Genomic DNA, 25,485 nt, shown 5'->3' on the forward strand with positions numbered 1-25,485 from the left:
CTTCGAAGACCACGGAAAAAAGGACTCGTGATCCGGGAAAACGTAACATCCGATAATCTTTTTTGATAAGGAAATTTTGTTGTAGTGCGCAATACCTGCAAGGGAAAGTCTGTGACAGAACAGTGCGTATAGCAAAACAACCATTTTATATTTTGTTGAGATATAAGGAATAGTCCGCGGCAAAGCTGAGGGGTGGCACAGCCACAGTGGCATGCGAGCGTGTGCCACTGTTGGCGCAAGGCCACCACTGAAACGTGTTCGCAAAATTGAATCAAAACGCACCTCTTTTATTACACGTTCGGAAGCCTGTCAACAGCGTTTAGCGCCATCACCGGAATTGATTACAGCTCTACAAAACAAAATGGGGTCGCGGACGTCACAAAGTTATACACGAAGCGAAAACTGCCGTTGTCTGCTGCTGCTCAAGCCAACGCGAGGCGCTGCTCAAGCAGACGACAAACTGCACGTGCGCGCACGCGCACCGTGGCGAAAGGAAATGACGCACGACGGCCACAGTTGCGAGCCCGACCTCGCTCTCCCGTCAAAGCTAGCGTCAGTCCGCCAGAAAAGGGGGACGGACCGAGGGGAGAAGGAGGAGGGGGAGGCGAATAGGGATAACGGGAAAAGGGACCGGGAGGGAGGTAACGAGGAAAAAGGGAGGGAGGGAGGCCACTGCGGTGCGCCACGGTGCGGGGGCGCCGCGGGCGCTATGGATGGCGTCTCGGCGAGACCTTGACGCAAGGTAGGCGCGCGCCCGAGCGGAGGAGTAACGGGGGGGTGGCGGAGGAGCGCCCCGAAAAAACGGCGCAAAATGCTGGACAGGTGATGAACAGGCGTCGTCGACGGGATGCTGCACCTTGCTCGGCCAGCGATGTGACCGTGCCCGGGGAGTCGAAAGCCCAAGGTACGTTGCACGCCAACTGCATGCTGCTGCACTGCGAGCGCGCGCCGCGCGTTCCGTACTCCTATAGCTGCTGCAAGCGTCTTGTCGTGTGCTCTGCAAGCGCGTGCGCGTCTTGCACGGGGAACCTAGGCTTCACCGTGTTCACCGTGCAGCTCTTCGTCTTTTGTTTGACGCAGCTCGGTCCTCCCCCCTCAACTCCGTCGCATCTCCCGTTTTCCCCATTCAGGTTTTTCCCGTGATAGCTAGCTGCAATGGGGAACAGCGGGAAAGAGGGAGTCAGTGGCTGGTGACGTTGCGATGCAAGGTTTGGTTTCACGATCAGGGTCGCAGGTGATTCTTGCAAGGGGGTGGACTCGATCGCTGTGGGTCTGCTGTCGGGAAGAGATTGCAAGTTTTCTATGCAAACCGCCTCCTGTCGCACCGTAGTGTTCCTGGATGCAGATCGTGGCCGTGACTCATGCAATATTATATCCCAGCTTACGCACGCTTCTGGAGGTGGCTTTCCGGAACCGTGTTGGCTCTGTCTTTTGCTTCTCATTTTCTTTTTTTGTTCATGGTGGCGTGTGCATTCACGAAAACTGCGATTACGTGTATCGGGAACTGCACGCTGAGACGCTGCGTGAGGTTACCAAGCGATCCAGATCGGTGCACCTTTGCGAGGACAGGCCTCAACGCGCTATCTTTAGGGGTTTGAAAGTCATGCTCCCGTTGAATGTTCTCCTTGCAAAAAAAGCGTTGCGTCCGTGTAGCTCCTCAGCTGTGACTACCGTGATAATAAAGGGAACACGCGTGGTTTCGTGGCAGTGTCTCTGTCGTTGCACGGTGCTGTGCTGCTGCTGCAAAGCGTGCTTTTTAAGGAAACGTAGGGATGGACGGCGCGTTGCCGTTGTATAGCTCATCCGTCGAGCTTCTCCCGTATTCGGGATAAGCGCGTGCTTCGTATCTTTTTTTCCTCGACGCGATGTCGTCACTATGACGTATACTGCCCCCTTCTTGTTTCCCGAATACCCCTTTTTTTCTTTGCAAACGCGAAAGCATGTAAAACTAAGTTTGTATTCGTGTACACAGTCGACGTACAGCAAGCCACGTTGAGAACTCTGCAGCGGCAGAAAAAAAAAAAAAAGAGGGGAGGCGAGAAAAGAGGAAGAGCTATAGCATCTAGGGGAAGTGACGCAAGTGGGAGCTGCCGCCGCCACAGGCGTGCGCAGAATGAGCGCCTCTCGCGCGGCGCTCGCTTGTTCTGAAGCCCGCCGTTTTCCCTTTTGGCGCGCGCGAGCTTGGTGGACGACGCGAAATTGGCAATCAGTGCGCTGACGCTTGTCGGATCAGGGTTCAGGCCCGGCGCGTCACACACACACATATCGACGCTTTTGTGTGGCGATCTCTGTTCGGTCGGTTTCTGCGGGAATATAAGGGAGAGGTCGCAACCTCCCTCCCTATTTTTTTCTCTCGCTCGGAGGGAGTGCACAAAGTGGAGGATGACAGCGCCCCCCTTTTGCAAATTTCCAAAAATAACCGCTCGCTCTCCCGTCGCCGCTGGTACACTGACATCATTCCCTCCTCCTGTGCCTGTGAGGGGGAATGGAGTTTGCGATCTACCACGCGCATACGGAGCGCAGGTTTCGTTGCTCGGGGAGCACACATATAGGTTTCGTCGATGTGCGTCCGGGATATCGTTCCTTTACACGGATGTCGAAAGCTGCGGCAAGCAGCAGCAAGCAACCAGACGGTGTGTGGCATTAACTTTGACCTTTTGGTTCGTTCGTTCCTTCGTCTGGCGCCAGAAATGCTGTCCTCTCCACTGTTCTCTCCCCCACCTCCCTTTTTTTCATCCTCTCTATCCAAAGCAAGCAAGCCGGGGTTTTATCCGGCGGCCCGTGTCTTACGTCAGAGGCTCCGCTCCCTTTCCTCAATGCATCGCGCCCCTTTCATTGCGCTTCTCCCCAAAAGGGGAGAAGGACGTTCCCTCCCTTCGCCCGCTCCCCCAACCCACCGCACGTTTCGGGAAAAAACGGGGTCACTGGCACGCTTTCGGGGGAGTTCATTGAGCTCTCGCTGGCTCTGCACCACAGTGCACGTCTCAGGCCCCGCCTGCGTCGCTAATTTTAGCATCGCTACCCGCCCGCCGATCCCCTCGCGCGCCGCGTTTCCCCACCTTACGCTCCGAAATCGGGACAGCCGTTGAGGAGAGGTGGGATCGGGGAGGGGGAAACTTCAGGGAAGGAACGAAAGGTACACTTTGCATCTCTCCATCTCTCGCCTCGTTGCCCTCTCCCTTTCCCCCCCGTTTTGGGGAGAACCGTGCAGTTCGTTCCAGCTATCCTCTCCCTATTCTCGACAGAGGTCTCGGGGTCGCCTCTTTCTCTTCGCCTCTTTCCCGCCGCGTCGCCCTCATTCGGTTTCTCGCGCGCGCGTTTGACGTCATCAGTCTGGGTCGTATGACGTCGGTCCATTTAAGCGCCTTTTCCCGCCGTCCCGCACCTTTTTTCTCATTCCATGCCCTTTTCGTTCACTCTTGGAGGTGCTCCTTTATGCCGAGACTATATCGTGAACATCTCAGATATAATCCCACGTGTGAAAACAATAATGTTTTGCATGTCCCTTGTTCGCGTTGCACTACATTCGTTGCGTGTTTTCCAAGAATTAAAGTGGATCTCCGGTACGAACATGATGTAATCCTGCGCACTCTAGGTGTCGCGCCGCAACCAGCAATTTGCAAGTTGAGCTCGAAATGGCGCGCACACACTATATCGCTGCCTTAGTCTATAGCTGCAGTACGGTGCATTGTATAGCTGCTGTACGAAATGCATTGTAATGCCCGCAAAAAGGACATAGCGAGACTTCCCACATTCATATTTCCATGCACGCAAACTAGAGGTGTCTCCTTTCGCGGTAGAAACCTTCGAACTTTTCGGTGAGAATTCCCCATACATTGCGTGTATTTGAATGCGAAGCCTGTGCCGCGTGTCATGGCACCTGTTCCTTAAGCGAATGCATCGCGGACATGCATTCAACGGGGCTTGCAGGCGGGAAGTATGCAGTTCAGTGTTCAAAAGAAACGCGATTATACAGCTCTTGCGCAAATAATCCTTTTTATAAGAAGTCTGCAAGCTCTGGCCTCTGCAGCAGATGGCTTGCAATAGCTGGCGCTGGCACCTCTTCATTAAATTGCTCACACGAAAAAAGAAAATCCAAGTACTTGACGTTCAACGTCAGGCGAAACTTTCGTGAAGTGCAGGCTTAGTAAAAGCGATACATTTGTCTTCATTGTCATCCATAGGACGTGCAGTCTCATGCGATGTTCATATAACGTGCACCGCACAGGTCACATATATGTAATGGCAGCGAATGTGCACATGAGCTATGCGTAGTTCGTGAGCAGGCCCGTAGCCAGGGGGGGGGGGGCCTCCCCCGGAAATTTTTATGATACATGGTGTTTTACCGAAAATAAATAATGAAAATAGGCGTTTTTCTCAAATAGTCAAGGCTTTCAGCAAGTGCCCCCCCCCCGAAAAAAATTCCTGGCTACGGGCCTGTTTGTGAGGCATACCTTGGTGCAAAGAGCAGTTCATGCGGAATGCAGACACGTGTGACGTCGATGCAGCGATGTCATTAGATGGAAGACAAGGTGGAATATTTTGTCGAGGTAAGCATGCCGATTATAGTAGGCCCCCTGTGGAGATAAGTGCGGATACGTTCACTCGCTTTGTATTGGTGTTTCTGTCAGCAAATAAAAAGTGGCTCTTGGGCACGTGCTCCACGAGGTTCTGTACGCGTTCATGATTTGAAAAACTTAGTGAGCATTGACACAAAACAACTATGCAATAAGTAATAACAATAATAAAACAAGACGTTATAGAATTAACAAAGTGCTTGTTGGGTCAGTGTTAGGTGAGCTGTCGAGAAGTGGTTCATCTGTTGGGAAAACAAATCAGCTTTTAGTTTTATGCAACCTGTAATCACCTTGAATGTTAATGCACTGTAAAGATCAGAAATCTCATGTCACGCAGTGCTCATTATGACGATGCGTTATATCTTTCGCGAGCTGTTGAAATGATGTCACACATCATGCTCTTAAAGTGGTTGTGCACGGTGGGAACCACCAGCTACAACATATGAACGCACTGGTGGCTCTTCGAATAATTTTTTTTAGGAAGTGATATCGTTAGTCCGTGTAGTCTTCTGAGCTACTGTCGCAGATTAGAGAGAAACACAACTGACTCACACGTCAACAACACAAAAAAAAAAGCTAGAATACGATCGGGCTTTGGGTTTCCACGAGAGAGAAATATTATTTCATTTATTTTTAAGTAAAGCTAGACGCAGCCACATCCCCAGCTCATGATATCATTCAAACGTTCTATATATTATGGCAAAATGAGTATTAACGGCTCGTTGTTCGTGGATATGGCACGGAAAGTTGGCGCGGGCCATGCAAAGATATGAACTCTGCTCTGCTTAAGCCCGCTCAGTGAGACTGCACGCGTGCACATGTGTATGACGTCATCACCGGGAGCCTGGACTGACGTTGCGGACTCCGCATTGATCGGGTAACGTCTGTGCCAGTGACGTAATACGTGACCGCGGATGGCGACGCGCAACGCGCGAAATCGCCCGTGACGCTTTTACGTGTCATATGCGTATGATTTATTTGATGTGACGTCACTGCAACGGGCGCACTAAAACAGCGAACGCTGAATCTGACAGTGCGAAACAGATGTACACTGGATGTTGATAAACGGATTGAATGACATAGAGCGATCACTGTGTGTAGGTCTCCTATGGGCAGCAGCTGTTCAAGGTCAGAAAAAAAAAGATCTTACGCTAAAGAACTATTCCTAAGCAAAAATGTCAGCCGGACCTGGTGCTTACACATATCAGCGAATGCGGCTGATAAGCTGCAAGGAACGTGTACTTGCAATGTTCGATAGGTACTAGTTCGGTGTAATTGCGTGTCAATGCGAGCGTAGACCAAGCAGAAGCTTGGTGACTGAGACGTTGCGGTTATAATAATGGTTAAAATTGAAAGTGCTGGCAGGGCTTTCAACATTGTTCCAAGAAGAGGAATAAACGGGCCGTGGAATAAGCGGTAGAACGAAACATTATAGACATATACGACAGGAGATGATGGCGTCTTTATGACCGCCCGAGTAATCGCGAACGCTAATAGCTACACTAAATAGGTTTAGACGGTGAAATTACTTTTCCAGAACTATAACTTAGTTAATTGGGCGAGACAGGGTTGATTACTGCAATAAACGAAACGCAAGCCAAACAATATGCATAAAATCGGCGCCAAAACTCCGCTCGTAGACGAAAGAGGACACACGTCGTGAGGGACATGCAGACAGCACGTCCATCTATGTCCTTTTGCTTAATTGTTCTCGTGAAAAGTGGTGCTCTTGAAGGAGGACAGCGCTTGCAGGTCACATTTATTATCCGTGTTTCGTTTATTTTTTTGCGTATTTTATGGCTTACCAAGCATGTTCTCAAGGTTAAGAGTGCAATGTTTTCGGTGTTATGAAAGATAACTTCCTTTTTTTTATTGAAATAAAAAAATAAATGAAGAAGTTGTTGTCACCATTGCTTGCCGACGGTTACCCCTTTCCACTTGGCTTTTAGGATATAAAAACTTAAGATACAAAAATCCTATATATACATATATACAGTCCTAGGTTTGGCGAGTCTAAAAGTTCTCGTTTGAAGAGAGCATACTTACAATCGCGGTATGGTATGATGAACTTTATTGAGGTCCTGAAGATGCACACTTTCAATATAGTCCGCTCAATATTAATCGCAAATATTCGTGTCTTCAAAAAAAAAAAACGAAAAAAAAAACGTTGAAGCACTTTCATTGCCTTGCGGTTTATCCTAGACGGCCATGGGCCTAGTATTTTATTGGTAAGTAAGCTCTGCGAAAGTCCGCAAGACGGAGAAAAAAATCATAAAAGAGAAGAAAACTCCAGGTATGCGCACAACAAGCAGCACAGTCAGAGCGTGAGCTAGAGGAGCGGCTTTCTAAGAGCTCGTCGTAAACTCGTTTGGGGCGCTTACTGCAAGTACTGAGTACAGAAACTGGCGGCCTAACGTGCCCACATTTATCGAAGTACTGTCAGGTGTGCTTTGTGATCAGAAAATCACGTTGTGAAGAATATTACGCTTCGGACAGTTTGTGCATAAACACACAGTTCATATAAGATCGTGGAAAACAAAAGTAATGGTACTTTGTTCATTGCTACTGAGGCTATGAAAATGCCCGCTGTATAGCATTGTCATAAAGAACACTACGGCCGGGCTGCTGCTGCTGATGATGATAATGAATAGTAGCGTAGCCTGCAGTGAATGGCAAGCTTTAAAGAACCCCGCGTGAACAGCGGCGCAGAGAAATCTATAACCTGGGTCACTGATGATGAATTGTGGCAAAGCCCTTTGTATCGGTTGGGCTGCTTTAAAATGCCCGTCTATGAAGGAATTCACACGGCGTGACACATTTAGTTTGACACATTTAGTTATACTGCGCAATTGGAAGGCAACGTTGATCTTCTGCTGATGACCATGATGAGGAATCTTGATTTAGCCCTCTGCAATGGCAGGGCCGTTTTAAGGCACGCACTCATTGCGCAATTCGCGTGGCGTAGCATCTGGTGCAGTAATATGCATCTTCCACACAACGTTTGCAGCTACGTAGCTGAACACCTGAATGTTTGGCTGATACAAGGGCCCTTGTAATGTGCAATGTTAAACGGCACGAAAGACGAAGACACAAGAAAACACGCACACACAGGACCAGTGCTGTTTAACTTTGTAGATCTTGCACCAACTTACCCGAACCAAATTAATCCTAAACTATGATGGAACTGTTATTGCTGCTGATCATGATAACGAAATGTGGCTTAGCTTTTGTGATGACTGGGTAGCTTTAATGCTTCCATACGTTACGCAGTTGCGCACGTTGCCACCTGGCGCAAAACTGCGCAACTGCAGTGTGTGCGCTGTAAGGAGTGGGGTTCGGCGGGTCTCGTTACGGTAGCTGGCTCCCAGGGAAGAGACGCGTTCTTTCAAGAAGGAACGTGTTTATTTACATGATGAAGTCAGGAGGTGAAAAGAAGAGAAATAACAGCAAAAGTCTTCGGCTTTTATAGCCCCGAGACTGTCACTGCATAAGCACTGGCAAACCGGTGTCAACGTCTCCCGCCAATCCGGTGACCTGTCGTCCTGGCGTCCGGCCTCCCGAAAGGAGGCAAAGAGTCACACAATACACTCGCCACGCCCCGAAGACTCGTAGGTGAGAAGGTCGGCGAGGAGTTTCAGTCCAAAGGGGAAAGGGCCGATGACCTCCGTTTCCACTGCCAGTAATACTTGGAAGAAGTGTTGAATGATGGCTGCCTCGGGTGAAGGCCCCACCTGGGTTGATGGGAGCGTCTTCAACGGCGCAGTCCCACGCTGACCAAAACGCACGACAAAGCGGGTGTGTCGAATTCCGGAAAACACGCAGACCGCTCCCTCCGGCGCAGGTTAATTTTCCCTGCTGCGGTAGGGTAGAAGGCAGATGTGGCTGGGTGAGAAACTCTCCCGCGGTGCTATCTCACGCAGAGAACAACAAGCCAAAAGGGGGTCTCCGAATTCCGACGCCCTTTTTCTGAAAAATCCGTCCACAGCGACATGTCCGCCCGCCCGGCAAAAGCTCCTACAGGAAGAATCGGCATTCCTGCCTCCGTCTAAGCGCCGATACGGGGGGAGAAGACAGCATTCCGGTAGACAGCTGTACGCTCAATGGCGTCGGCCTCGATGAATTTTTAGGCCAAACGTAACAGCGCCTATATAACTTGCTCACATAAATCCCCGTGAGTTAGAAGGGCACTGTTGATGTTGCGGCTGCTACTGATGAAGATGAGTTGGGGCACAGCACTCGGTAATGGCTGGGCAGGTTGAAAGCTCCCGTTTATCACGCGATTCACATGGCGTGACAGCTGGACTTCTACCACGTGACTTTAAGCCTGTAACGAACATGAGGCAACAGGGGGTGGGTGCTGCGACCTACCACGTGTCCCAGCACCCACTTACCATATATTCCACCATCCACCCACCAACTATTCCAATATCCGCCCAACATCCACCCAATACACCCGTCATGTGTTCCACGATGCCCACCATTATTCCCGACATTTGCCATCATGCCCACCTTAAATTCCAGCATATACACCATAAATTTTGTGGTGGGCAATGCTGGGATTTTCAGGAGGGTATGCGCATGCGTAAAGTTGCACAATTTGTTGATGCTGTGGCTGACCATTATGATAATGAATCATGGCTTAATCCTTTAGAAAGGTTGGGCAGCTTAAAGCACTCACTCGTTACGTAATTCACATGGCGTGACGCCTGGTACAGTACCACGTGTCTTCCACGCAAAGTCTGCACACGTCTTCACGACCGCTATGGTGCATTTTTACCATGACAGATTACGCTGTAACATGATCCAGTAATTGTTAGCACGATGCCATAAAGGATTTGCCCAAACGGCATGGCCTTTTATTAAAGCTAAACTTGGTTGCTTCATAAGCATCCGCTTAACGTTCCTCTGAGTGCAATCAATGTAAGCGTGACCTCAGAGGGAGTATGAAAACTATCGAGATGCATTCACTGTGATAAACAACAACAACAATAAGGACAACAATAAAGAGGAGGGTGGTTACACTCGAGGAAATGCGGTAATCGGCAAAGGAAAGCGTTGTGGCTCGGCGCGTTGTTTAGAGGACGCCGCGGCACGTCGGCGGCATTAAGACGGCACGAGCACGTCCGTAGTGATATTCTCGCCGCCGATCGCGAAAGTGCCGTCCAAGTGGAAACAAAGAGAGCCACGCACGCTTCCTTTCCTCGAGTGCGAGCGGGAAACGAGCCAGGCGCCCGCTGTTGTTCCCTATCCGCTGCGAACCGCGTGCGTGCATACGATGCATCGTGCGAGCCGCTATACGCGTGTGCATGGTGTTTTTAGCACCGCGCTACACGGCACGCTCTCCGGTTCGGGGTGCGTTTGCTTCTTTGCTGGTGAATATTCGCGTGCACGCATGCGGAACGAATGGAGCACGATTCTCGGGAACGAAAGTCGCGGCGCCGCAGATAACACGCGATCGAGGTGCCTCTTTTTACGAGCGTTTATTTACCGAAACTGCTGCGCAGCGAAAGACGAAGGTGTATTGTGCTGTTAAGGCGAAAGCCTTAGATGTCTCATCAAACGCGAAAAGTGACCGTCGTCGGCGGCGTCGGCGTCAGCACGAAGTTATGCACAAAAAAGGATCATAACGCGATGACGTCAGCATGCGGCATCACCATGACGCTACAGAGCGCCGAAATTTGTGACGTCGCTACGACGTCGTCATGACCTCACGCAACATGACGTCAAATGATGACGTCATCACATGATATCTTCGCTTGGCCAAATGTGGGCCAATCCCGGAGGCACTGCAAAACCGCGGGAAGTGCAGAAAGCTTGCAACGCCTCCGATCCCAGAGGCAGTGTAAAGCCACGTTGGTGCACAAGCTTTCGGTGGTAGGGGTGTGGAGCAGGGATCAATATAATTGGTTGAAAAGAAAATTAAGTACGTGGCTTGCACCTTCGAGTCGTCTTACGCGAATGCATAAGGAACCTTGTGAGTTTCTGTGTTTTCGCTTTGAGCATTTTATGACTGAGGTGTATACATAAGTTCCAGGGGAAACTGTGGATTACGTGAAGATGCAAGCAGTAGACGAAGCTTGCATCAAGAATTCTTCACTGGAACACTTACAGAAAATACGTATTGATAGCTTGCAAATGACTGCACGGACGCACTTCCTAACGTATTGGTACTCCAACGTGGCGGCTGAGATGGTGTCGTTAGCACAGGATATTCACGGCAGCAATTAATTTGCATGAATGTGATAAAGACGCGGCCGAAACGTCAGTGGTCTCTTTACCTGGATAAGAACGGAAGATGCGTGCGATGTATACTGATAACATTCCCGTGACGTTACGAACCCAGCGTCCCATTGTGCTGGTACAACAACATGGCGGCTTCGATGACGTCAATGCAAGCCATCTATAGTTTTCATAAGTTGACACGGTCATTATACAACTTATGGTTGAAAGGTTTTCAATACCAAAACGCTTCCAAAATACCCGTGGCGTGTTTTCGCGTTCTTGTGTTCGCCTTGCTCTGCAGTCCATAATAGGTGCATCTGTGCTCATAAGGGCGGCTATAGCCATCCTTGAAGCCACTGCCGTCAGTCATCACCCGACACCCGCAGTAGCAAGCCAGGCGACAAACCAGGCTAACCTCTCCGGAATTTCCATTAAAGGTTATTATCTCTTGAAGCCACTGGACTAGACGCATGACTTTAAGTACGCGCAAAGCGATGGACCTGTATATGCGCACCTTCTTATCTTAGCATCGTCATTCGTCGGTCCTTTCTCTTCCCCGTCCCTCTTCTCCAGTGTAGAGAATACTAGAGATGATGCCCGATGAAAATGTAGCTCGGGACAATCTTTCTGCCTTTCTTCAAGTACCCCCTCCCCCTCTCTATGTATGATTGACCTTTTTCCTGTACTTAGTTCTGCAATCAAGCTCGACTGAGTAATCTTCTTGAGTGTTCCTTTAGAAAGGAACTTAGATATACGAGTTAGACAGGGTTCTTTTATCTGAGTATACCATTTTAAACTCGAGAACCGGCTTTAAAAATCTTTCGCGGGATAACGAATAGCTGTAGAACGAGCCGAACTTGCGTCGTTGGGAAAAGGGTTTGAATCTGTTTCGCAGTAGCGTTGTTAATGAGTTGAGAGGGACGCACTTGGGTTCGTTAATTGCCGTCCCTAGGGTCCACGTTGGCTGCTGGCTGCGACGTTCGGCTCGCGGTAGGGAGACCTGCAGCGATCAATTCGGAGGCACCAGTGCACGGAGTACGAGCGGCCCACCAATCCATCGTGTGCAAGTCCGTTTCTCAGCATGTACTGAGGTCAAACCCGGGCTTTCCACTCCACTTCCTCCAGTTGAGGTGTAAGGCGGGCCTTGAACAGCTGAGACACTTGCAGTGCTTCATACTACAAAAAGGAAAAAAAAAGCTATCCATAAACGAGGCGAAAGGACGAGACGAGAGCAAGAACTTTGGTCTTCGACTAGCGTTGCTGCATGGAGAGCTACAATTGCAACCAGCCTTAGAACATTGCCAACTGTTCTTGTTACAATGCAGTAAAACTGGCAAGGGCAGACATCTGGCATAGTTGGTGCGACAGTAGTGGTGGGAGAATATCAATGAGGATCAAAGGCATGATTGGACTGGTGTGATCCTATTTAGGCACACCACAAACAACTCGAGGTAGTCGAAATATTCCTCAGTAAAAGTAGAGTGTATATCGTCAGTTTTGTGGACTCCTATGTAGATACTGTCAAGTGGGTTCACGAGAAGGTTCTCCATATACTGAAGACTGTCGTTGTCAGACGAGGTATGAACTCCAAAGGAAGGGGTTCCTAAGAGTGTACACCCTAAATGGTGTATGGTATACTGTCCATAAGGGTGCACATGCGTATTTAGTCTCTGAGGTTCAGATCGTATCACGTGATCCAAAGTAAGAAAGAAGGTGCAACGTGTACATCGCTGTGGAGGAGGAGGAGACAGGTAGTAGTATCAAGTGAGTTGAAGGCAATGTTCTCCACATTGAGGACTGTCGGTGTGAGACGAGTTATGAACTCCAAAGGAAGGGGTCCTTAAGAGTGTACACCCTAAACGGTGTATGCATATTCTGTCCATAAGAGTGCACATGTGTTGTATTTAGTCCTTGATATTCATGTAGTGTAGTGTCACGTGAGTATAAATGAAGGAAAGGGTTAATGTGTACATCGCAGTGGAGGAGCAGGCGTGGAAAAGGAGGCGGGTAGTAGTATCAAGTGAGTTTGAGAGAATGTTCTCCATGCTGAGGACTGTCTTTGTAAGACAACGTATGAGCCAGGCGTTAGCTAAAAGTGTACAACCTAAACGGTGTATGGCGTACTGTCCCAAAGGGTGTACATGCGTATTTAGTCTCTCTGATTCGTGTCGTATGGTGTCACATGGTCCAATGTAAAAAAAGAAGGGTTATCGTGTACATCGCAGTGGAGGAGGAGGTGCGGAGGAGGAGGAGGAGGCGGGTATGTCGCAGACGGTACTCCGGGGATTCCCGGGCCTGCCGTGCGAGGTGCGGCTCGAGTTCCAGCTGCCGCTGCCGCGCAACTTGGCGTGCACCCTGTGTCGCGCCGTGTGCCCGGTCATCTACCGCGCCGGCTGCTGCCACGCCTTCTGCGAGCGATGCAAGCAGGAGCTCATGCGCTCCAGGCCCGTGCTCCTGTGCCCCGTCGACGGTAACGAGACCTGGACCGAGAAGGTATGTATATCAAAACGGTATTCAACAGAGTTATAGTCGGATACAGCTTAAAAAAACGCCAGGCCTGCGCTGAAACCGCAGCACAGTCACAGCGAAAGCTGGAAGAGCGGCGTTTCTAGAGCCCGTTGTAAGCTAGCTCTCTTGGGGCTACAATACAAGTACACTAGAAAGGTACCCACTACGCCATAAATCACAATTTCTGTGAAGTTGGGAAGCACCTACTAAGCCATTATTCGTCATTCTGCGGAGAAGCGAGGCACCAGCTACACGTCTGTAAGGCATTATGTGCACTTTGTTGACGCGACGACTGATGACGATGAAGAATTATGGCTCAGCCCTTTGTAATGGGTTGGAAGCTTTAAACGGCTCACCAGTTATGTAATTTGCATTGGGTGACGCCCGGTTGCCATTTCCCTCTCCCGTCATGCTGTATAGCATACGTTGACGTAGGAGAGAGAGAGGGGGGGGGGGGCGAAGAACTTTAATGAAACCCCAAGGAAATAGATCATGCGCTTATGGGCTTCCTTGGCAAACAAACAAGTGCACTTGAGAGGAACCCACTACGCTCTAAATCATTGTAATTTTACTGAGACCCCGAGGAAATGGATCATGCCCTTATGGGCTTCCTTGGCAACCAATACAAGCGCACATGCGAGGAACCCACTACGCTATAAATCATTGTAATTTTACTCAGACCCCGAGGAAATGGATCATGCGCTTATGGGCTTCCTTGGCAACCATAACAAGTGCACTTGCGAGGAACCCACTACGCTATAAATCATTGTAATTTTTGAAAAGTTGGTCAGCAGGCACTGTGCCATTTTTCGTCATTCTACGGAGAGCCGTGGTACCTGCTAAACGCATGTAAGACATTATGCACACTTTGTTGATGCTGTGCCTGATGACGATGAAGAATTATGGCAGAGACCTTTGTAATGGGTTGGAAGCATTCAACAACCTACTCGTTGCGCAATTCGCATTGTGTGACGCCTGGTTACAGAATTCGCGTTGTGCGACGAATGGTGCTTATTTTACTCTTCTACCACGCTATACTGCAAATGTTCATGTGGTTCCTTCCCGACATGAAGCCTGTATAGGACCTTTTTGCAAAGCAGTTTCAAGCACCGGCATGGCTCAGAGGTTGAATACTGGGCTCCCACGCAGAGGGCCCAGGTTCGAACCTCGTTCCATCCTGGATTTTTTTCTTATTTCGTTTTTTTTCTTATTTCGAGCGATACTGGTTACGGACACCGGCGGCGGCGGCGGCGGCGGCGGCGGCGGCGGACAACTACGGCGCCAAAAACGGCCGGTGAAATGATCTCATAACAGCTTTCGCTGTAAAAGTCCGAAGAGGCCTCGCCCAGACGACCGAATCGCGGCAACCCATGACCTTCGACAGTAAATAGTCCAGCTCATACACAAGGCAATGTTATCGCAGGTGGGGTCACCGGCCACCCGGCTCAATACGTGTGTCTGGAATGCGTGCCCAATTGGTGCAAGCTTGTGTGCATCCGCCTTAGAGGAGTAAGTGCCGCGGACTTATAAAGTTGTATCCGAATATAGTTGGTTCATCTCTAATACTAGTTCAAGTAGTGGAACTGAAAAAAAAAAACAGGGACGGAAGGCTGTTAGTGCAGCGACGTCCTAGTTTGTTCTCCCTTTGTTCATCATTTTTTTCAGTTTCGCGCTAGAGCCATTATTACAATCGGACATAACTTAAGAACTCCGAAGAGGCCCCGCCCACACGACCGAAGCGCGGCAGCCGATCGTCTCTGTGACTAAAGAAATAATACCACTCATGCACTCGCCAGTGCTCCCCGAAGGCTGAGTCACCGGCCGCCGCACTCATGACGTCAGTCTGGAGTGCGCGGCCTTTGGGGCAGACTTGTGTGCATCCGTCGCAGGAAATGCCGCAGACTTCTAAAGTTGTATCCGACTATAGGTATGTACACAACTAACGTGATGGTGCGTTCATCGACGTACACAGAGAGCACACGTACCACACGCCGATCAAGAGTGAAAGTAAGACCATAACAAGGCTGGAAGTTGCAGGAGCTGGTTAACGTTCATTGTGGATGGCATCGTGCGACTTCTATTGATGACACCAAAGGTGCTATTGCAGTCACTGTTGAATTTCGCCATGTTGCAGAACATGCTGTCTTGTCGGCTCTGCCCAGAAGGCTGCCATAACCATTCTCTGATTGGTTGAAGCTTCCGCCACTACAAAATTAGCCAGCACGAAAGCATTCGGTAATGTCTTTGTCAATTAGAGACAAACGAAATTATCATATTGCGCGCACATCCAGTTATGTAATTCGTAAAATAACATGCAAATTATACAGTCTACACGAAGGTTCCTAAATGCACTATCGTGGACAGACCAAACACAGATATTTGGGCTAATGAAAGCGCTTTATTTCGTACGTGTTTTGACTTTTTAGTGTGACGTTGGAGAGAGATTTGAGTACCGAACTGATAGTGCGGTACTCTATCTCTGTTCTCTCATGGTGCAGATTGTTCCGGATGACACTGTGTGGAATTCGCTGAAGGACTTCACGGTGCTGTGCTCGCAGAGCATCCACGGCTGCAGGTTCAGTGATACGGTTGCTGCATTCAAGGTGAGCCACTCGCTCATGCGACAGATGCAACTCGATCTAGCTTGGTTAGCTCTTTCGCAGTTCTTCGGAAAGCTGAAAGTGGGGATTGAGTGGGATTTGCCACTTCGACAGTGCCGCGTGTGTTTTCTACCCATGTTTGTTGTCTTCCGCACCATACTTCTCTTACTATGTATTACCAGCATGTCCAAACCACATCCTCATTTAGCTAATTCTGCCTTTGGCGACATGCAGGTGAAGCCTGTTGCCAGCATGTATCCTTCAGGCCCTTTTCCACCGCTTACTCTTTCCTAACGCTGAGTAGCAGGTCAGAAAATTGATTCAGGCCGACCTCTCAGCTTTTCTGTCACAATAAACTTCTCGCTCTCTCAGGCCCTGTGGGAGATGTCTTATCCTGAACTTCTTTCCCTCAACCGAGTTGGTTGCGATGATCATGTGTAATTTCGAGGACGTACCCAGATATGGCGTTCTCGACGAGTAGTTTGACGTAACCAAGGTGCAGCTAAATATATCGCATCGCTTTGCTTAGCAAGATTAAAGATTAAATATGTACCAGAGGTGATCACATCAACATGGTAGCACCGTATGCATACTATTTGCATGCCGTGTATCATATACATACCATATGCATAATGAGCGTGCATAAGCGAATGTAACAAGGGGGAAACCGAGGAACTTGCACTATATATTAAACAGATGAACGATGAAAACGAAGAAAGAAGAGGTAAAAATCAGCGTCGTATATGAGTGAAATAAATAATAAAAACCTCAATTAAATTTGTGACCAGTAAGGACTTGTCAGTGCTGATATTGTCGGAGATTTTAAGGATGCGCGGGAAAGCTTGCCCGCGACTGATGAGTCTACTGTGATGATGGCAAAGGGTTCAGTACTAGCTACTCATATATATTAAAGAACTACTTTAGATGCATTCATATAAAAGACGCTCAAATATGTTAATTCCTGAATGTTTGCTTGTGGCTTACCGGCAGACGTTGTGGGCTCAAGTTGGCGATCGTTTAAATACTGTTACGCACCCGCTGGTACGATAAACTTATCGTGTGATGCGCAGAACCACATCCGTGACTGCCCCTACATGAAGAAGCGGTGCCCGCTGTGCGAGGAGGACGTTTTGTCCAAGGACCTGTTCAGCCATCTGGGCAGCGTGTGTGCCAAGAGGCCGCTCGCATGTGACCACTGTGGCCTCAACTTCCACAAGGAGCTGCTCAATGTGCGTCTGCCATGTTTTATGCCGCCTTGCATATCCTTTGCATGTTGCTATCATATACTGGTCTGTTCAGGTGGACGTATGTCAAATGCTAGTTGGGCTGGTACTGCTCATGATGTTCGAGGAGAATGACGTTAAAAAGTGAACAAAGGGAAAGGAGCTAAGTATGACCAGCTGTGGACGTTTTACATACGAAGCTTCATATTGTGAGTGAATTAACCAACTCTGACGTTAACCTAAGGTTTGAACTAGACCTCAGGGAACGTCACCTCCTCAAATCTACACTTGTTCCCGGAATATATTAAGACATCTGCATTGTCATGTGAAGGAATGTACATTTCGTGTAACGCCCCTTGTGCATGTATCACATTGCGACTGCGGAGGTGACTGAGTGGGGCCGTGACTACTGCATTGCATTGATGCTGCCATAAGGTGAAGATGTCGTGTGAGGGAGTGCTGCTATTTTGTTTAGAAAGGCTTGTGCCGCGTAGCGATAGCCTTCTGGAAAGGAGGTCGCCTAGATAAAAAATTGCAGTCAAGAAACGTTCTCTGCATCATTTACGGAGGCAGATACGTTCCTATTCAAGGGGGCTATGTGGACAGAGTGGTATTTTGCATGCAATTTATAACAATCAACTCACACAAAATCATAAAGAAATGAAAAAGTAGAGGAGAGTCCATTGCAGCTTTGTTCAAACCTTCCTTAAACAGGTACCTCTGTCCTACTGATCAATTCCTCTTTCGCCTTACCAGCCCTTGCCACTGAGAGCTGAGGGTGCTTGCGCTACATCATGCTCTGTGGGGAGGAAAATGGTGTCATAGATTATCTCTCACTTGGTATTTGTCTCATAAATTAGCACAGAATAAAATATTTGTGGCGCAACTGAGACACGCAAGAAAAACAAACAAAAGAAGACAGGATAGGGCGCCCGATCCTGTCTTTTGTATTTTTTGCGTGTATCAGTTGCGTCACAAATATTTTATTAAGGAATGCACCAACTCGCCCAACGTCACACTCTGCTAAAGCACAGAAAAGGCTGCCACCCAGGCAGCACAGCACATTGGTCCAATATTGTTTATACGTTGGCAAACGATGGCCCAATGATGGCCCATACAAACCACTATAAAACCAATGTTGGCAAGCCAGCCTACAAGGATGCCAATAATGGTCCATCTTTGCCAGCCAACATACAATATTGGTCGTGCTATTCTTTGAGGTTGGCAACAACGGCCCATGGTTCCCGATGTAAATACGATATTGGCAGAACCAGGCCGTATGGATGGCAATATTGGGCCAGCTTATCCATTGGTAAAACAATATTGGTTAAGTAATGGCAGTAGATCGGATATGTTGTCCAGTCAATCTGACTGGTTAAACAATATTGGACGGCCAATGCTACGCGCCGGACAATATTGTCCAGAGTTACACGTTGTCGCTCCAATGTCTTAAACACTGGCAAGCATTTGCATGATTAATCGGCAAGAATGTTTTTTTCCCCTTTTACCATCACTGAGGGAAGGTTAGCTCGAATCGAGCCACCACCTGCATGCACGCTTATGAAAATCAATTTGTCCGGCATCCAGCGCACCTCAAAGAAGATTTCTGGTTACTTATCACCATAGGCGCGCGCAGGGTTCCCCATTAGGGGGGGGCAAAGGTTCGTCGCAGCGCCCCCCACCCTACTAAGAGGTTCGTTCGAATTAACCGGGTTGCGGACAGGTATGGCCCAATTAACGAGAGTGTGATGCCGTTAAACAATAAACATGCTTGCAGGGACCAGAGAACGCGTCCTAATTATCCGACTTTCCGAATTAATAAGTGTGGAATTAACGAGCTTTTACTGTATAAAGATGGCAAAAACAGTCCATCGTTGTCAGCCAGCAAATAAAACTGCAAATTCCAGTCTATATAAAGGGAACAATGGCGCACACAGGGTCTTGATTTTTAGGTTGGCATTTAGTGTGGCACAAAATATATGCGAAATAGTTGGACAAAATTCGTTTTACAGATGTTGAGCAATGTAAAATAAGTACCAAGTTCTCAACTGAGTTTTGCGCGCTGTGGGAAATACATCTATGAGAAAGGAAACACAAAACAAAATCTCACTTTGCAATGCTTGTTGAAAGTTAACGTTAATTGTGTGATACAGCCAGCGTATACATCGCAACTGTATAAAAACAACCAAAAAAACCCTACTTTTACATTGATTGAAGCTGTACATAGCGTTGGCGAGTTAATGGAGTAGAATAGAAGTCATCTGCTTCGCAATGGGCCTCTGCGCTGGTGCGCCTTCTGCGCACCGCACACGCACCGAAATTATTCTCACGGCTTTATTAGCGGCAAACAATCAAAACATTTCATGTGACTTCAACCACGCTGTGTATTTTCGTGTTTGCTACACGACTGGTTGGATTACATGATTATAACTTCTTTGTGTGCGCGCTACAGCGACGTGCTGTCCAAGACTACGGTATCGCCCGCGGAATCTTTAAATGATCGATGAGTTATGTTTGCACTTTCAACGCTTCACACAACCAGACGTGTTCACTTTGAATAAATGTTCTCGGTGATCGGGAGGCCGGAGAAGCAGCGCGGCGCCATGTTTTGCTCCGGAATTGCACGTCCTCTCCTCGCGGCAGTGGGGCAGCGCGGTGGTCGCTGGTCATAAAACACTTGTCACTTGACGGCTGCTCCGCCCACGACGGTTCGCTTTCAATGCCTTTGAAAACGAGGGGGGGGGGGGTGAGGGAGATGGCGGGAGACGACGGCACCTCGGAAGATGCGTACGCGTTTCGGCCCCTTCTGGCCGGCGGCTATTCTTCGTCAGTCAGTGGCGGTTACTTTCCCTCGTTCGGGCTCCCAGCATCGGCGGGCGCGCGCCCCTCAGTATTCAGTCGCGAGTGATCGGGAAAAAACGGAGTCGGATACCGAGACAGGATGCCACGATTCTACGGATACCGAGATTCGACGGCGATGCCACAGTGAGAAGGCAGCTGCCCTATTCTTCATCGGACCTGACTGTTTTGACTTTTGAAGAGCGATCCGCAGATGAGCGCCGATGTGTTCTGACAACTCGCAAACTTTCCGCCGGATTTTTGTGTTCGTATCGCGTTCAGTAAGTCGTTTTTCTCCTTCGTCGCATGTTACTTTCCGTGTTGTTCGCAAGTGAAATGTGTGCTGCGTTTATTATTGTCTACATTACCGCGTAAGTTTTTTTAAATTTGCTAGTTTGTGAATACCGATGTGGGGGGCTTTATTGTGCGCTTCGAAGTAAGTTGGTTAAGTTCTCGCCCTCAGCGATGTTGTCAGCATTTGCGTGTGCTATTTTGTTCTTTTCTCGCGTTGTAGTGCGTCAGCTTAACACCCTTTTTTCATTTGCCCTTCGCCGCTGGATTCGCGCAAAGAAATGATGGATTTGTAACACACAAATTTTATTAGTTGTGAAGTTGTCGCAGACTTTCAAGCTCTTGCCGCAGTCACCTTTTAATTAATAAATAGGCGATGAACTTTCTGGTAGTTCAAGATGGTTATGGATCTCGGCTGTAGCGAATGTCTGTTCACGTGTACATGTTCATTTATTTCATTTTCTATCACGCTTCGCTTTTCACTGACTTCCTTTTGAACCTTCGGTGAACTGACAAATTAAATAAGCGCTAACACCTAGGGAGGCTGTGTGTGTTTGTGAGTGGTCCCGTTTCCCCGATTTCTAATATAAGGACGTTATTGAAGGTAATTAGTGTAGGTTCTGTGCAGCTGTTATCTGCCAGCAAGCGGTCAGCAGAACAAAGCGCGAAATGCGAAATTATTTTCAACACTTGCAGTATCTTTGCCATATGTATACATGCAGAATAAACTTGTGTGTACTCTCAGCTTTTGTACGCTGATTATCGTTGCTGCTTGCCTAAAAGCAAAAGCGTGGGCAACATGCATTTATTTACGTGCACAAAAATCTACCTCACGTTAAACTACACATTCAGTGGAAAATGTTTTCATTTCCAGCGTTAAACGCTGGAAATAAAAGAACGATGGTGCAGCCAACGATAAAAGCTGGCAAGAAATATTGGAGCTGCCAATATTTGTACAATGTTGGCGATACGTACGACGAACAATGTTGGCTACAGCCATCCTTGCCATTATTGGCGATATGTTGGACGGACAATGTTGGCTACAGCCATCCTTGCCATTATTGGAAAATCATTGGCATCCAATATTGGACCAATGCACATTTAGGTGTAGCAAACCCCCAAAAGCCAACGCAGGACCAATATTTCTGCCAATGTTTACCAACATTGTTCCGAGATTGGTCCAATGCCGGCGTGCTGCCTGGGCATACGGCCATTGTGGTGGCATGACAGCTTGTTAGGCTCTCATATTAATGGAAGAAAGGTCACAAGCAGGTGAATGCTCGGCACTACAGATAGAAAGATACTTTTTATTAGAAAAGCAGATTTCTAGACTGGCGCTAATTACGTGTTCGCTTAATTAGTTTTATGCTAGGAGATGAGGGGGATGCTTTTTACCCAGAGATAATTATCTATAGCGCTTGCGATGTCCATGGAAGGTTATTTTTCGGTTAGTTAATATTGATGGAGTGCAACCGTGCTATATTTGTTGTTTCGGCGAAAGTTTATATATTGTTTCCTGGTGAAGTTAATGTAATCATAATCATTGTTTAGTTGTTGACTTCATTAGACTCAAGTGAAAGGTGGTTTATAGTAGCACCAGCATAATTTTTACAGAGGTATCATTATTCTCCATGTAAGTGGATGTCTATTGCAATTAATTTTTGCGCGGTCATTTGTCTGACCAAATTCTTTTTTTTAAAAAAACAAGGTAGAATTCGTAGCAATGTTTTCGCCGTCAGTAATACAAGCGAAATATATATAATGCACGAAACCCGAAACTAAGCATATAACTGCTTTTTGTAGGAACCGCAGAGATGATATTTGTAAGTAGATGGATCGAGATGAGCCTTTATTTTGCATTTGACGATAAAAATCGAGATGTGTCTTAATCATGCGATTAGTCTCGTTGCAAGAAAGCATTGCCGGATGCTTACTTCTACTATCCTATCATTCGCAAAACGTTTGAAGCACTTCTTCCCCAGCAGCTTCTGCTTGCGTTTGAAGTAGGTCATCACCACTCCACTGTTACCTTCAAGACTTTCTGGTTCAGATGTAAAAGGTAAAGGGTCGTCAGAGTAATATGCTTGAATACTTTGTAGTTACGAAAACAAAACTACCTATGCATTTTATTTTTTTCCAATTTGTGGCCGTGACGGTATATAATCATTTGACACGCATATGTTCTTTCATTTTTCTGACCAGGACCACAAGGCGAACTGTCCAGAAAAGCTCATCATCTGCGAGTACTGTGGTGCCGATGGCTTGCTGCTGGGAGAGGTAGGTAATTCTTTTATATAGCGTGTTTGAAACACGATCGGTCATAAAACTGTTAAATACATTTTGGCATGGCTTGTGAAATATTCTATCTTAAGGACTGCCAGACTAGTGCAGCCACTAGCTGATGCGGTCATTAAGAAAAGTACTAATGACTCAGTTATCCTGCATGTTAGGTATGTGGTGAGATAGTGCCATATGGTGTAGCCGAGGGGGATGGCGTCCGTCCTCACCCCCAGAATTTGTACAGCTTGCAGAAAATATAAATAGGTAAATATATAAATACTCATATATGCACATACATAAAACATGCTCTCGAACATATACATAGGGGCAGACACCCCTCCGCCCTGCCTTCTGGAAATAACATCCTGCTGGCTGTGCTGCTGGATAGTACTTGCCACTGAAAGTAATCAAACTTAATGGGGTACTGACACCTTTTTTCGAAGGCGAGTTCACTCTGCCATACAAATCTCCTATTAGCAGAGACGGTTCTGAGCAAGTGTGAAGCTCTGCAAATGCTGATAAGATATTTAATTTTGATATTAAAGTCAATTTTTTCATGGTGCACCTACCGACATCGACACTACCTTGACGTCAGGCTACAGTACTAATTCTGGTGACTTCACGCAGCAGTCTGGCTAGTTGTGATGACGTCAGGTACCAAAAACTTCCAAGATGGGCGCTTGTGCGTCACAAAAACATTCAAAATGTCCGCTTGTGCGTCACCAACAGAGCCACGATGCGGAGTGGCCGTGGAAACGTCACTATATATTGTGCGAGCACGTGACGAGAAGCTCATACCGTGTTGTGACGTCAGGGTACAGTAGGAACCGAAACTAGCTTTTAAAAACATACTGTAATTTTTCAGGGTGCACTCGCGCTTAGCACTACCTTTTCTAGGGTCTTGAGGGCTTGGCCTTTCATTTCGCAAAATAACGACAACTGAAAATTTTTCGTGTCAGTACCCCTTTAGGTACCCTGCTGAAATGTTTCTTATGCTAGTGCAACAATTCCACATGTTTCCTTAAATCCTCCATATGTTTTCCGTATATTTTTCATATGTTTGCTATATATTTCCGTAAGAATCTTACGGAACATATCGAATAACTGGAAGGACATATGGAATGTTTCTAAGGGGTATTAGGTTAAATTAGCCATTATTAACCAGTTTCTGGTACTCTGTTCATTCTGTATTATTTTGAATCGTTTCTTTTCTAGTTGCCACTGCATTACGAAGAATGCGAGCTGAAGCCTTGGTCTTGCACAATGAAGGACTACGGATGCACGTTCGAGGTAAGACTGTATGAAATTTTGCATTGCCATTAAACTAGTATTTTTTTTTTTGCCGTTAGGGTGAAGTGCTTTTTGAACACGTAACTTGATTTACGGGAATATTTGACTAGTTTGCTGGTGTTTGTCTTGTCTACGAAAATTTACTGTTTTTATTCCCGCGGTAGCCCTAATATATGGCTTAAATGTGTGTAAATAAATGAAAAAGTATGCCACGCCATGGCAGACTTTTAAAAAGTATGACACGCCAGGCCGGCCATGCTTAATTTGTTTGACTATCACGAAAAAATGTCAATTTTGAGGGCTTCATTCAAGTTAAAGGGTACAGCTGCTTCAGTATCTGAAGATTTCTCACGTAGACTTCGAGGAATTCGAAATAAGCTTTGGGACAGTTCTATCCCAGAAAAAAATAATGGCTCAAACGTAAAACTAGTGCACAATAGATTGTGCGTAGACGGCGTTATCTTTGGCTGAGATGAAAAGAAAGGTGCAAGTGTTCAACTAAAGAAAAATCAAAATTGACATTGTGTATCAAAGCCCCAGGAGCTTAATATACTTAACGGGAACTTCCTGGGTGTTGCTAACAATGTCACAGAAGTAGAGGGAATATTGATAACCCATAGCCCCGAAATAGTTATTCTCACGGAAACATGGTTGAATGATTCTATAAAATATATCGAATTTGTTACTCTTGGATATAACGTGCACAGGAAAGAACGCGGGAGCAAAAACGGGGAAGGGGGTTTACTGCTCAAGGAGCGTTTTAAAGTTTGAGAATGCTAGACATACCGAGCATTGAGGGCATATCTTGCAAAGTTTATTATGGCGCAGTTAGATATGTACTGGGAGCACTTTACCGACCACCGAATTCCTCTCGTGATTTGTTTGCTCATTTACGAACTTACCAAATTGCCCATGTGAAGCCTGGTGATCGACTAATTTCTAGACGGATACTTCAATATGCCCCAAGTGGATTGGTCAACCTTCAAACTAAATGTTCCTAATGACAAGCCAGAGGAAGGGTTGTTTGGTATGGATTTTTCTTTTGATCTGCTGCAAGTAGTTGAACGTTTCACAAGAATACAAGGTAATTGCAGCTCTATTCTTGATATTTTATTCTTAAGCGGATCTATTTCGGGGCAAGCAAAGTGTGAAGTTCTGCCTAGCATTTATGATCACTGCGCTGTGTTGTTAACCCTTTCGGGCGTCTCTGGGAACAAGTCCGTTGATGTCACTCAGTGGCGCAGCCAGGGGGTGGCACACCGGACCCGTGCCCCCCCCCCCCCCCCGAAGTTTTTTCTGCCATGGGATACAGAGCACGAAATGACTGTCGACCAAACTTATCTGCCCGGACCCCAAGTCAGATCAAGGGCGTCCCCCCCCCCCCCCCCCCGAAAAAATTTCTGCCTACGCCACTGATGTCACTTCCGTGCTGAACTTCTGCCGCGCTGATGATGTCGCTATATTAGACATGCTTTCTTTTAATTTTGACTTGTTCCTAAGCAGTAGCGCAGATATACACCCACTTTTGAATCAATTTAAAGACCTTTGTAAATGATTGTATAAAGCGCTTTGTCCCTGGCATGTTAAAGAAAAGAAAAGGCAAATCTCCTTAAATTTCTCGTGACACATTGCAATTAAAAAGGCGATTAAAACGTT

The 25,485-nt window shown here is 47.3% G+C and overlaps 1 protein-coding gene across 2 annotated transcripts in view; it reads left to right on the forward strand.

Annotated features, from left to right (window-relative positions):
• Nucleotides 1-757: 757 nt before the first annotated feature.
• The window catches only part of LOC119401850 (TNF receptor-associated factor 5), a 66,205-nt gene continuing 41,477 nt past the window's right edge, over nt 758-25,485 (forward strand). For both annotated transcript variants that reach the window (XM_049418406.1, XM_037668844.2), the window contains exons 1-6: nt 758-904; nt 13,025-13,292; nt 15,806-15,910; nt 16,978-17,136; nt 22,462-22,536; nt 23,755-23,829. In XM_049418406.1, the coding sequence (XP_049274363.1) occupies nt 13,062-13,292; nt 15,806-15,910; nt 16,978-17,136; nt 22,462-22,536; nt 23,755-23,829 (645 nt within the window). In that variant the 5' untranslated portion in view covers nt 758-904; nt 13,025-13,061. The remainder of the gene's footprint in view (nt 905-13,024; nt 13,293-15,805; nt 15,911-16,977; nt 17,137-22,461; nt 22,537-23,754; nt 23,830-25,485) is intronic.

Source organism: Rhipicephalus sanguineus, chromosome 8, assembly GCF_013339695.2.
Source record: "Rhipicephalus sanguineus isolate Rsan-2018 chromosome 8, BIME_Rsan_1.4, whole genome shotgun sequence".
NCBI classification, from domain to species: domain Eukaryota; kingdom Metazoa; phylum Arthropoda; class Arachnida; order Ixodida; family Ixodidae; genus Rhipicephalus; species Rhipicephalus sanguineus.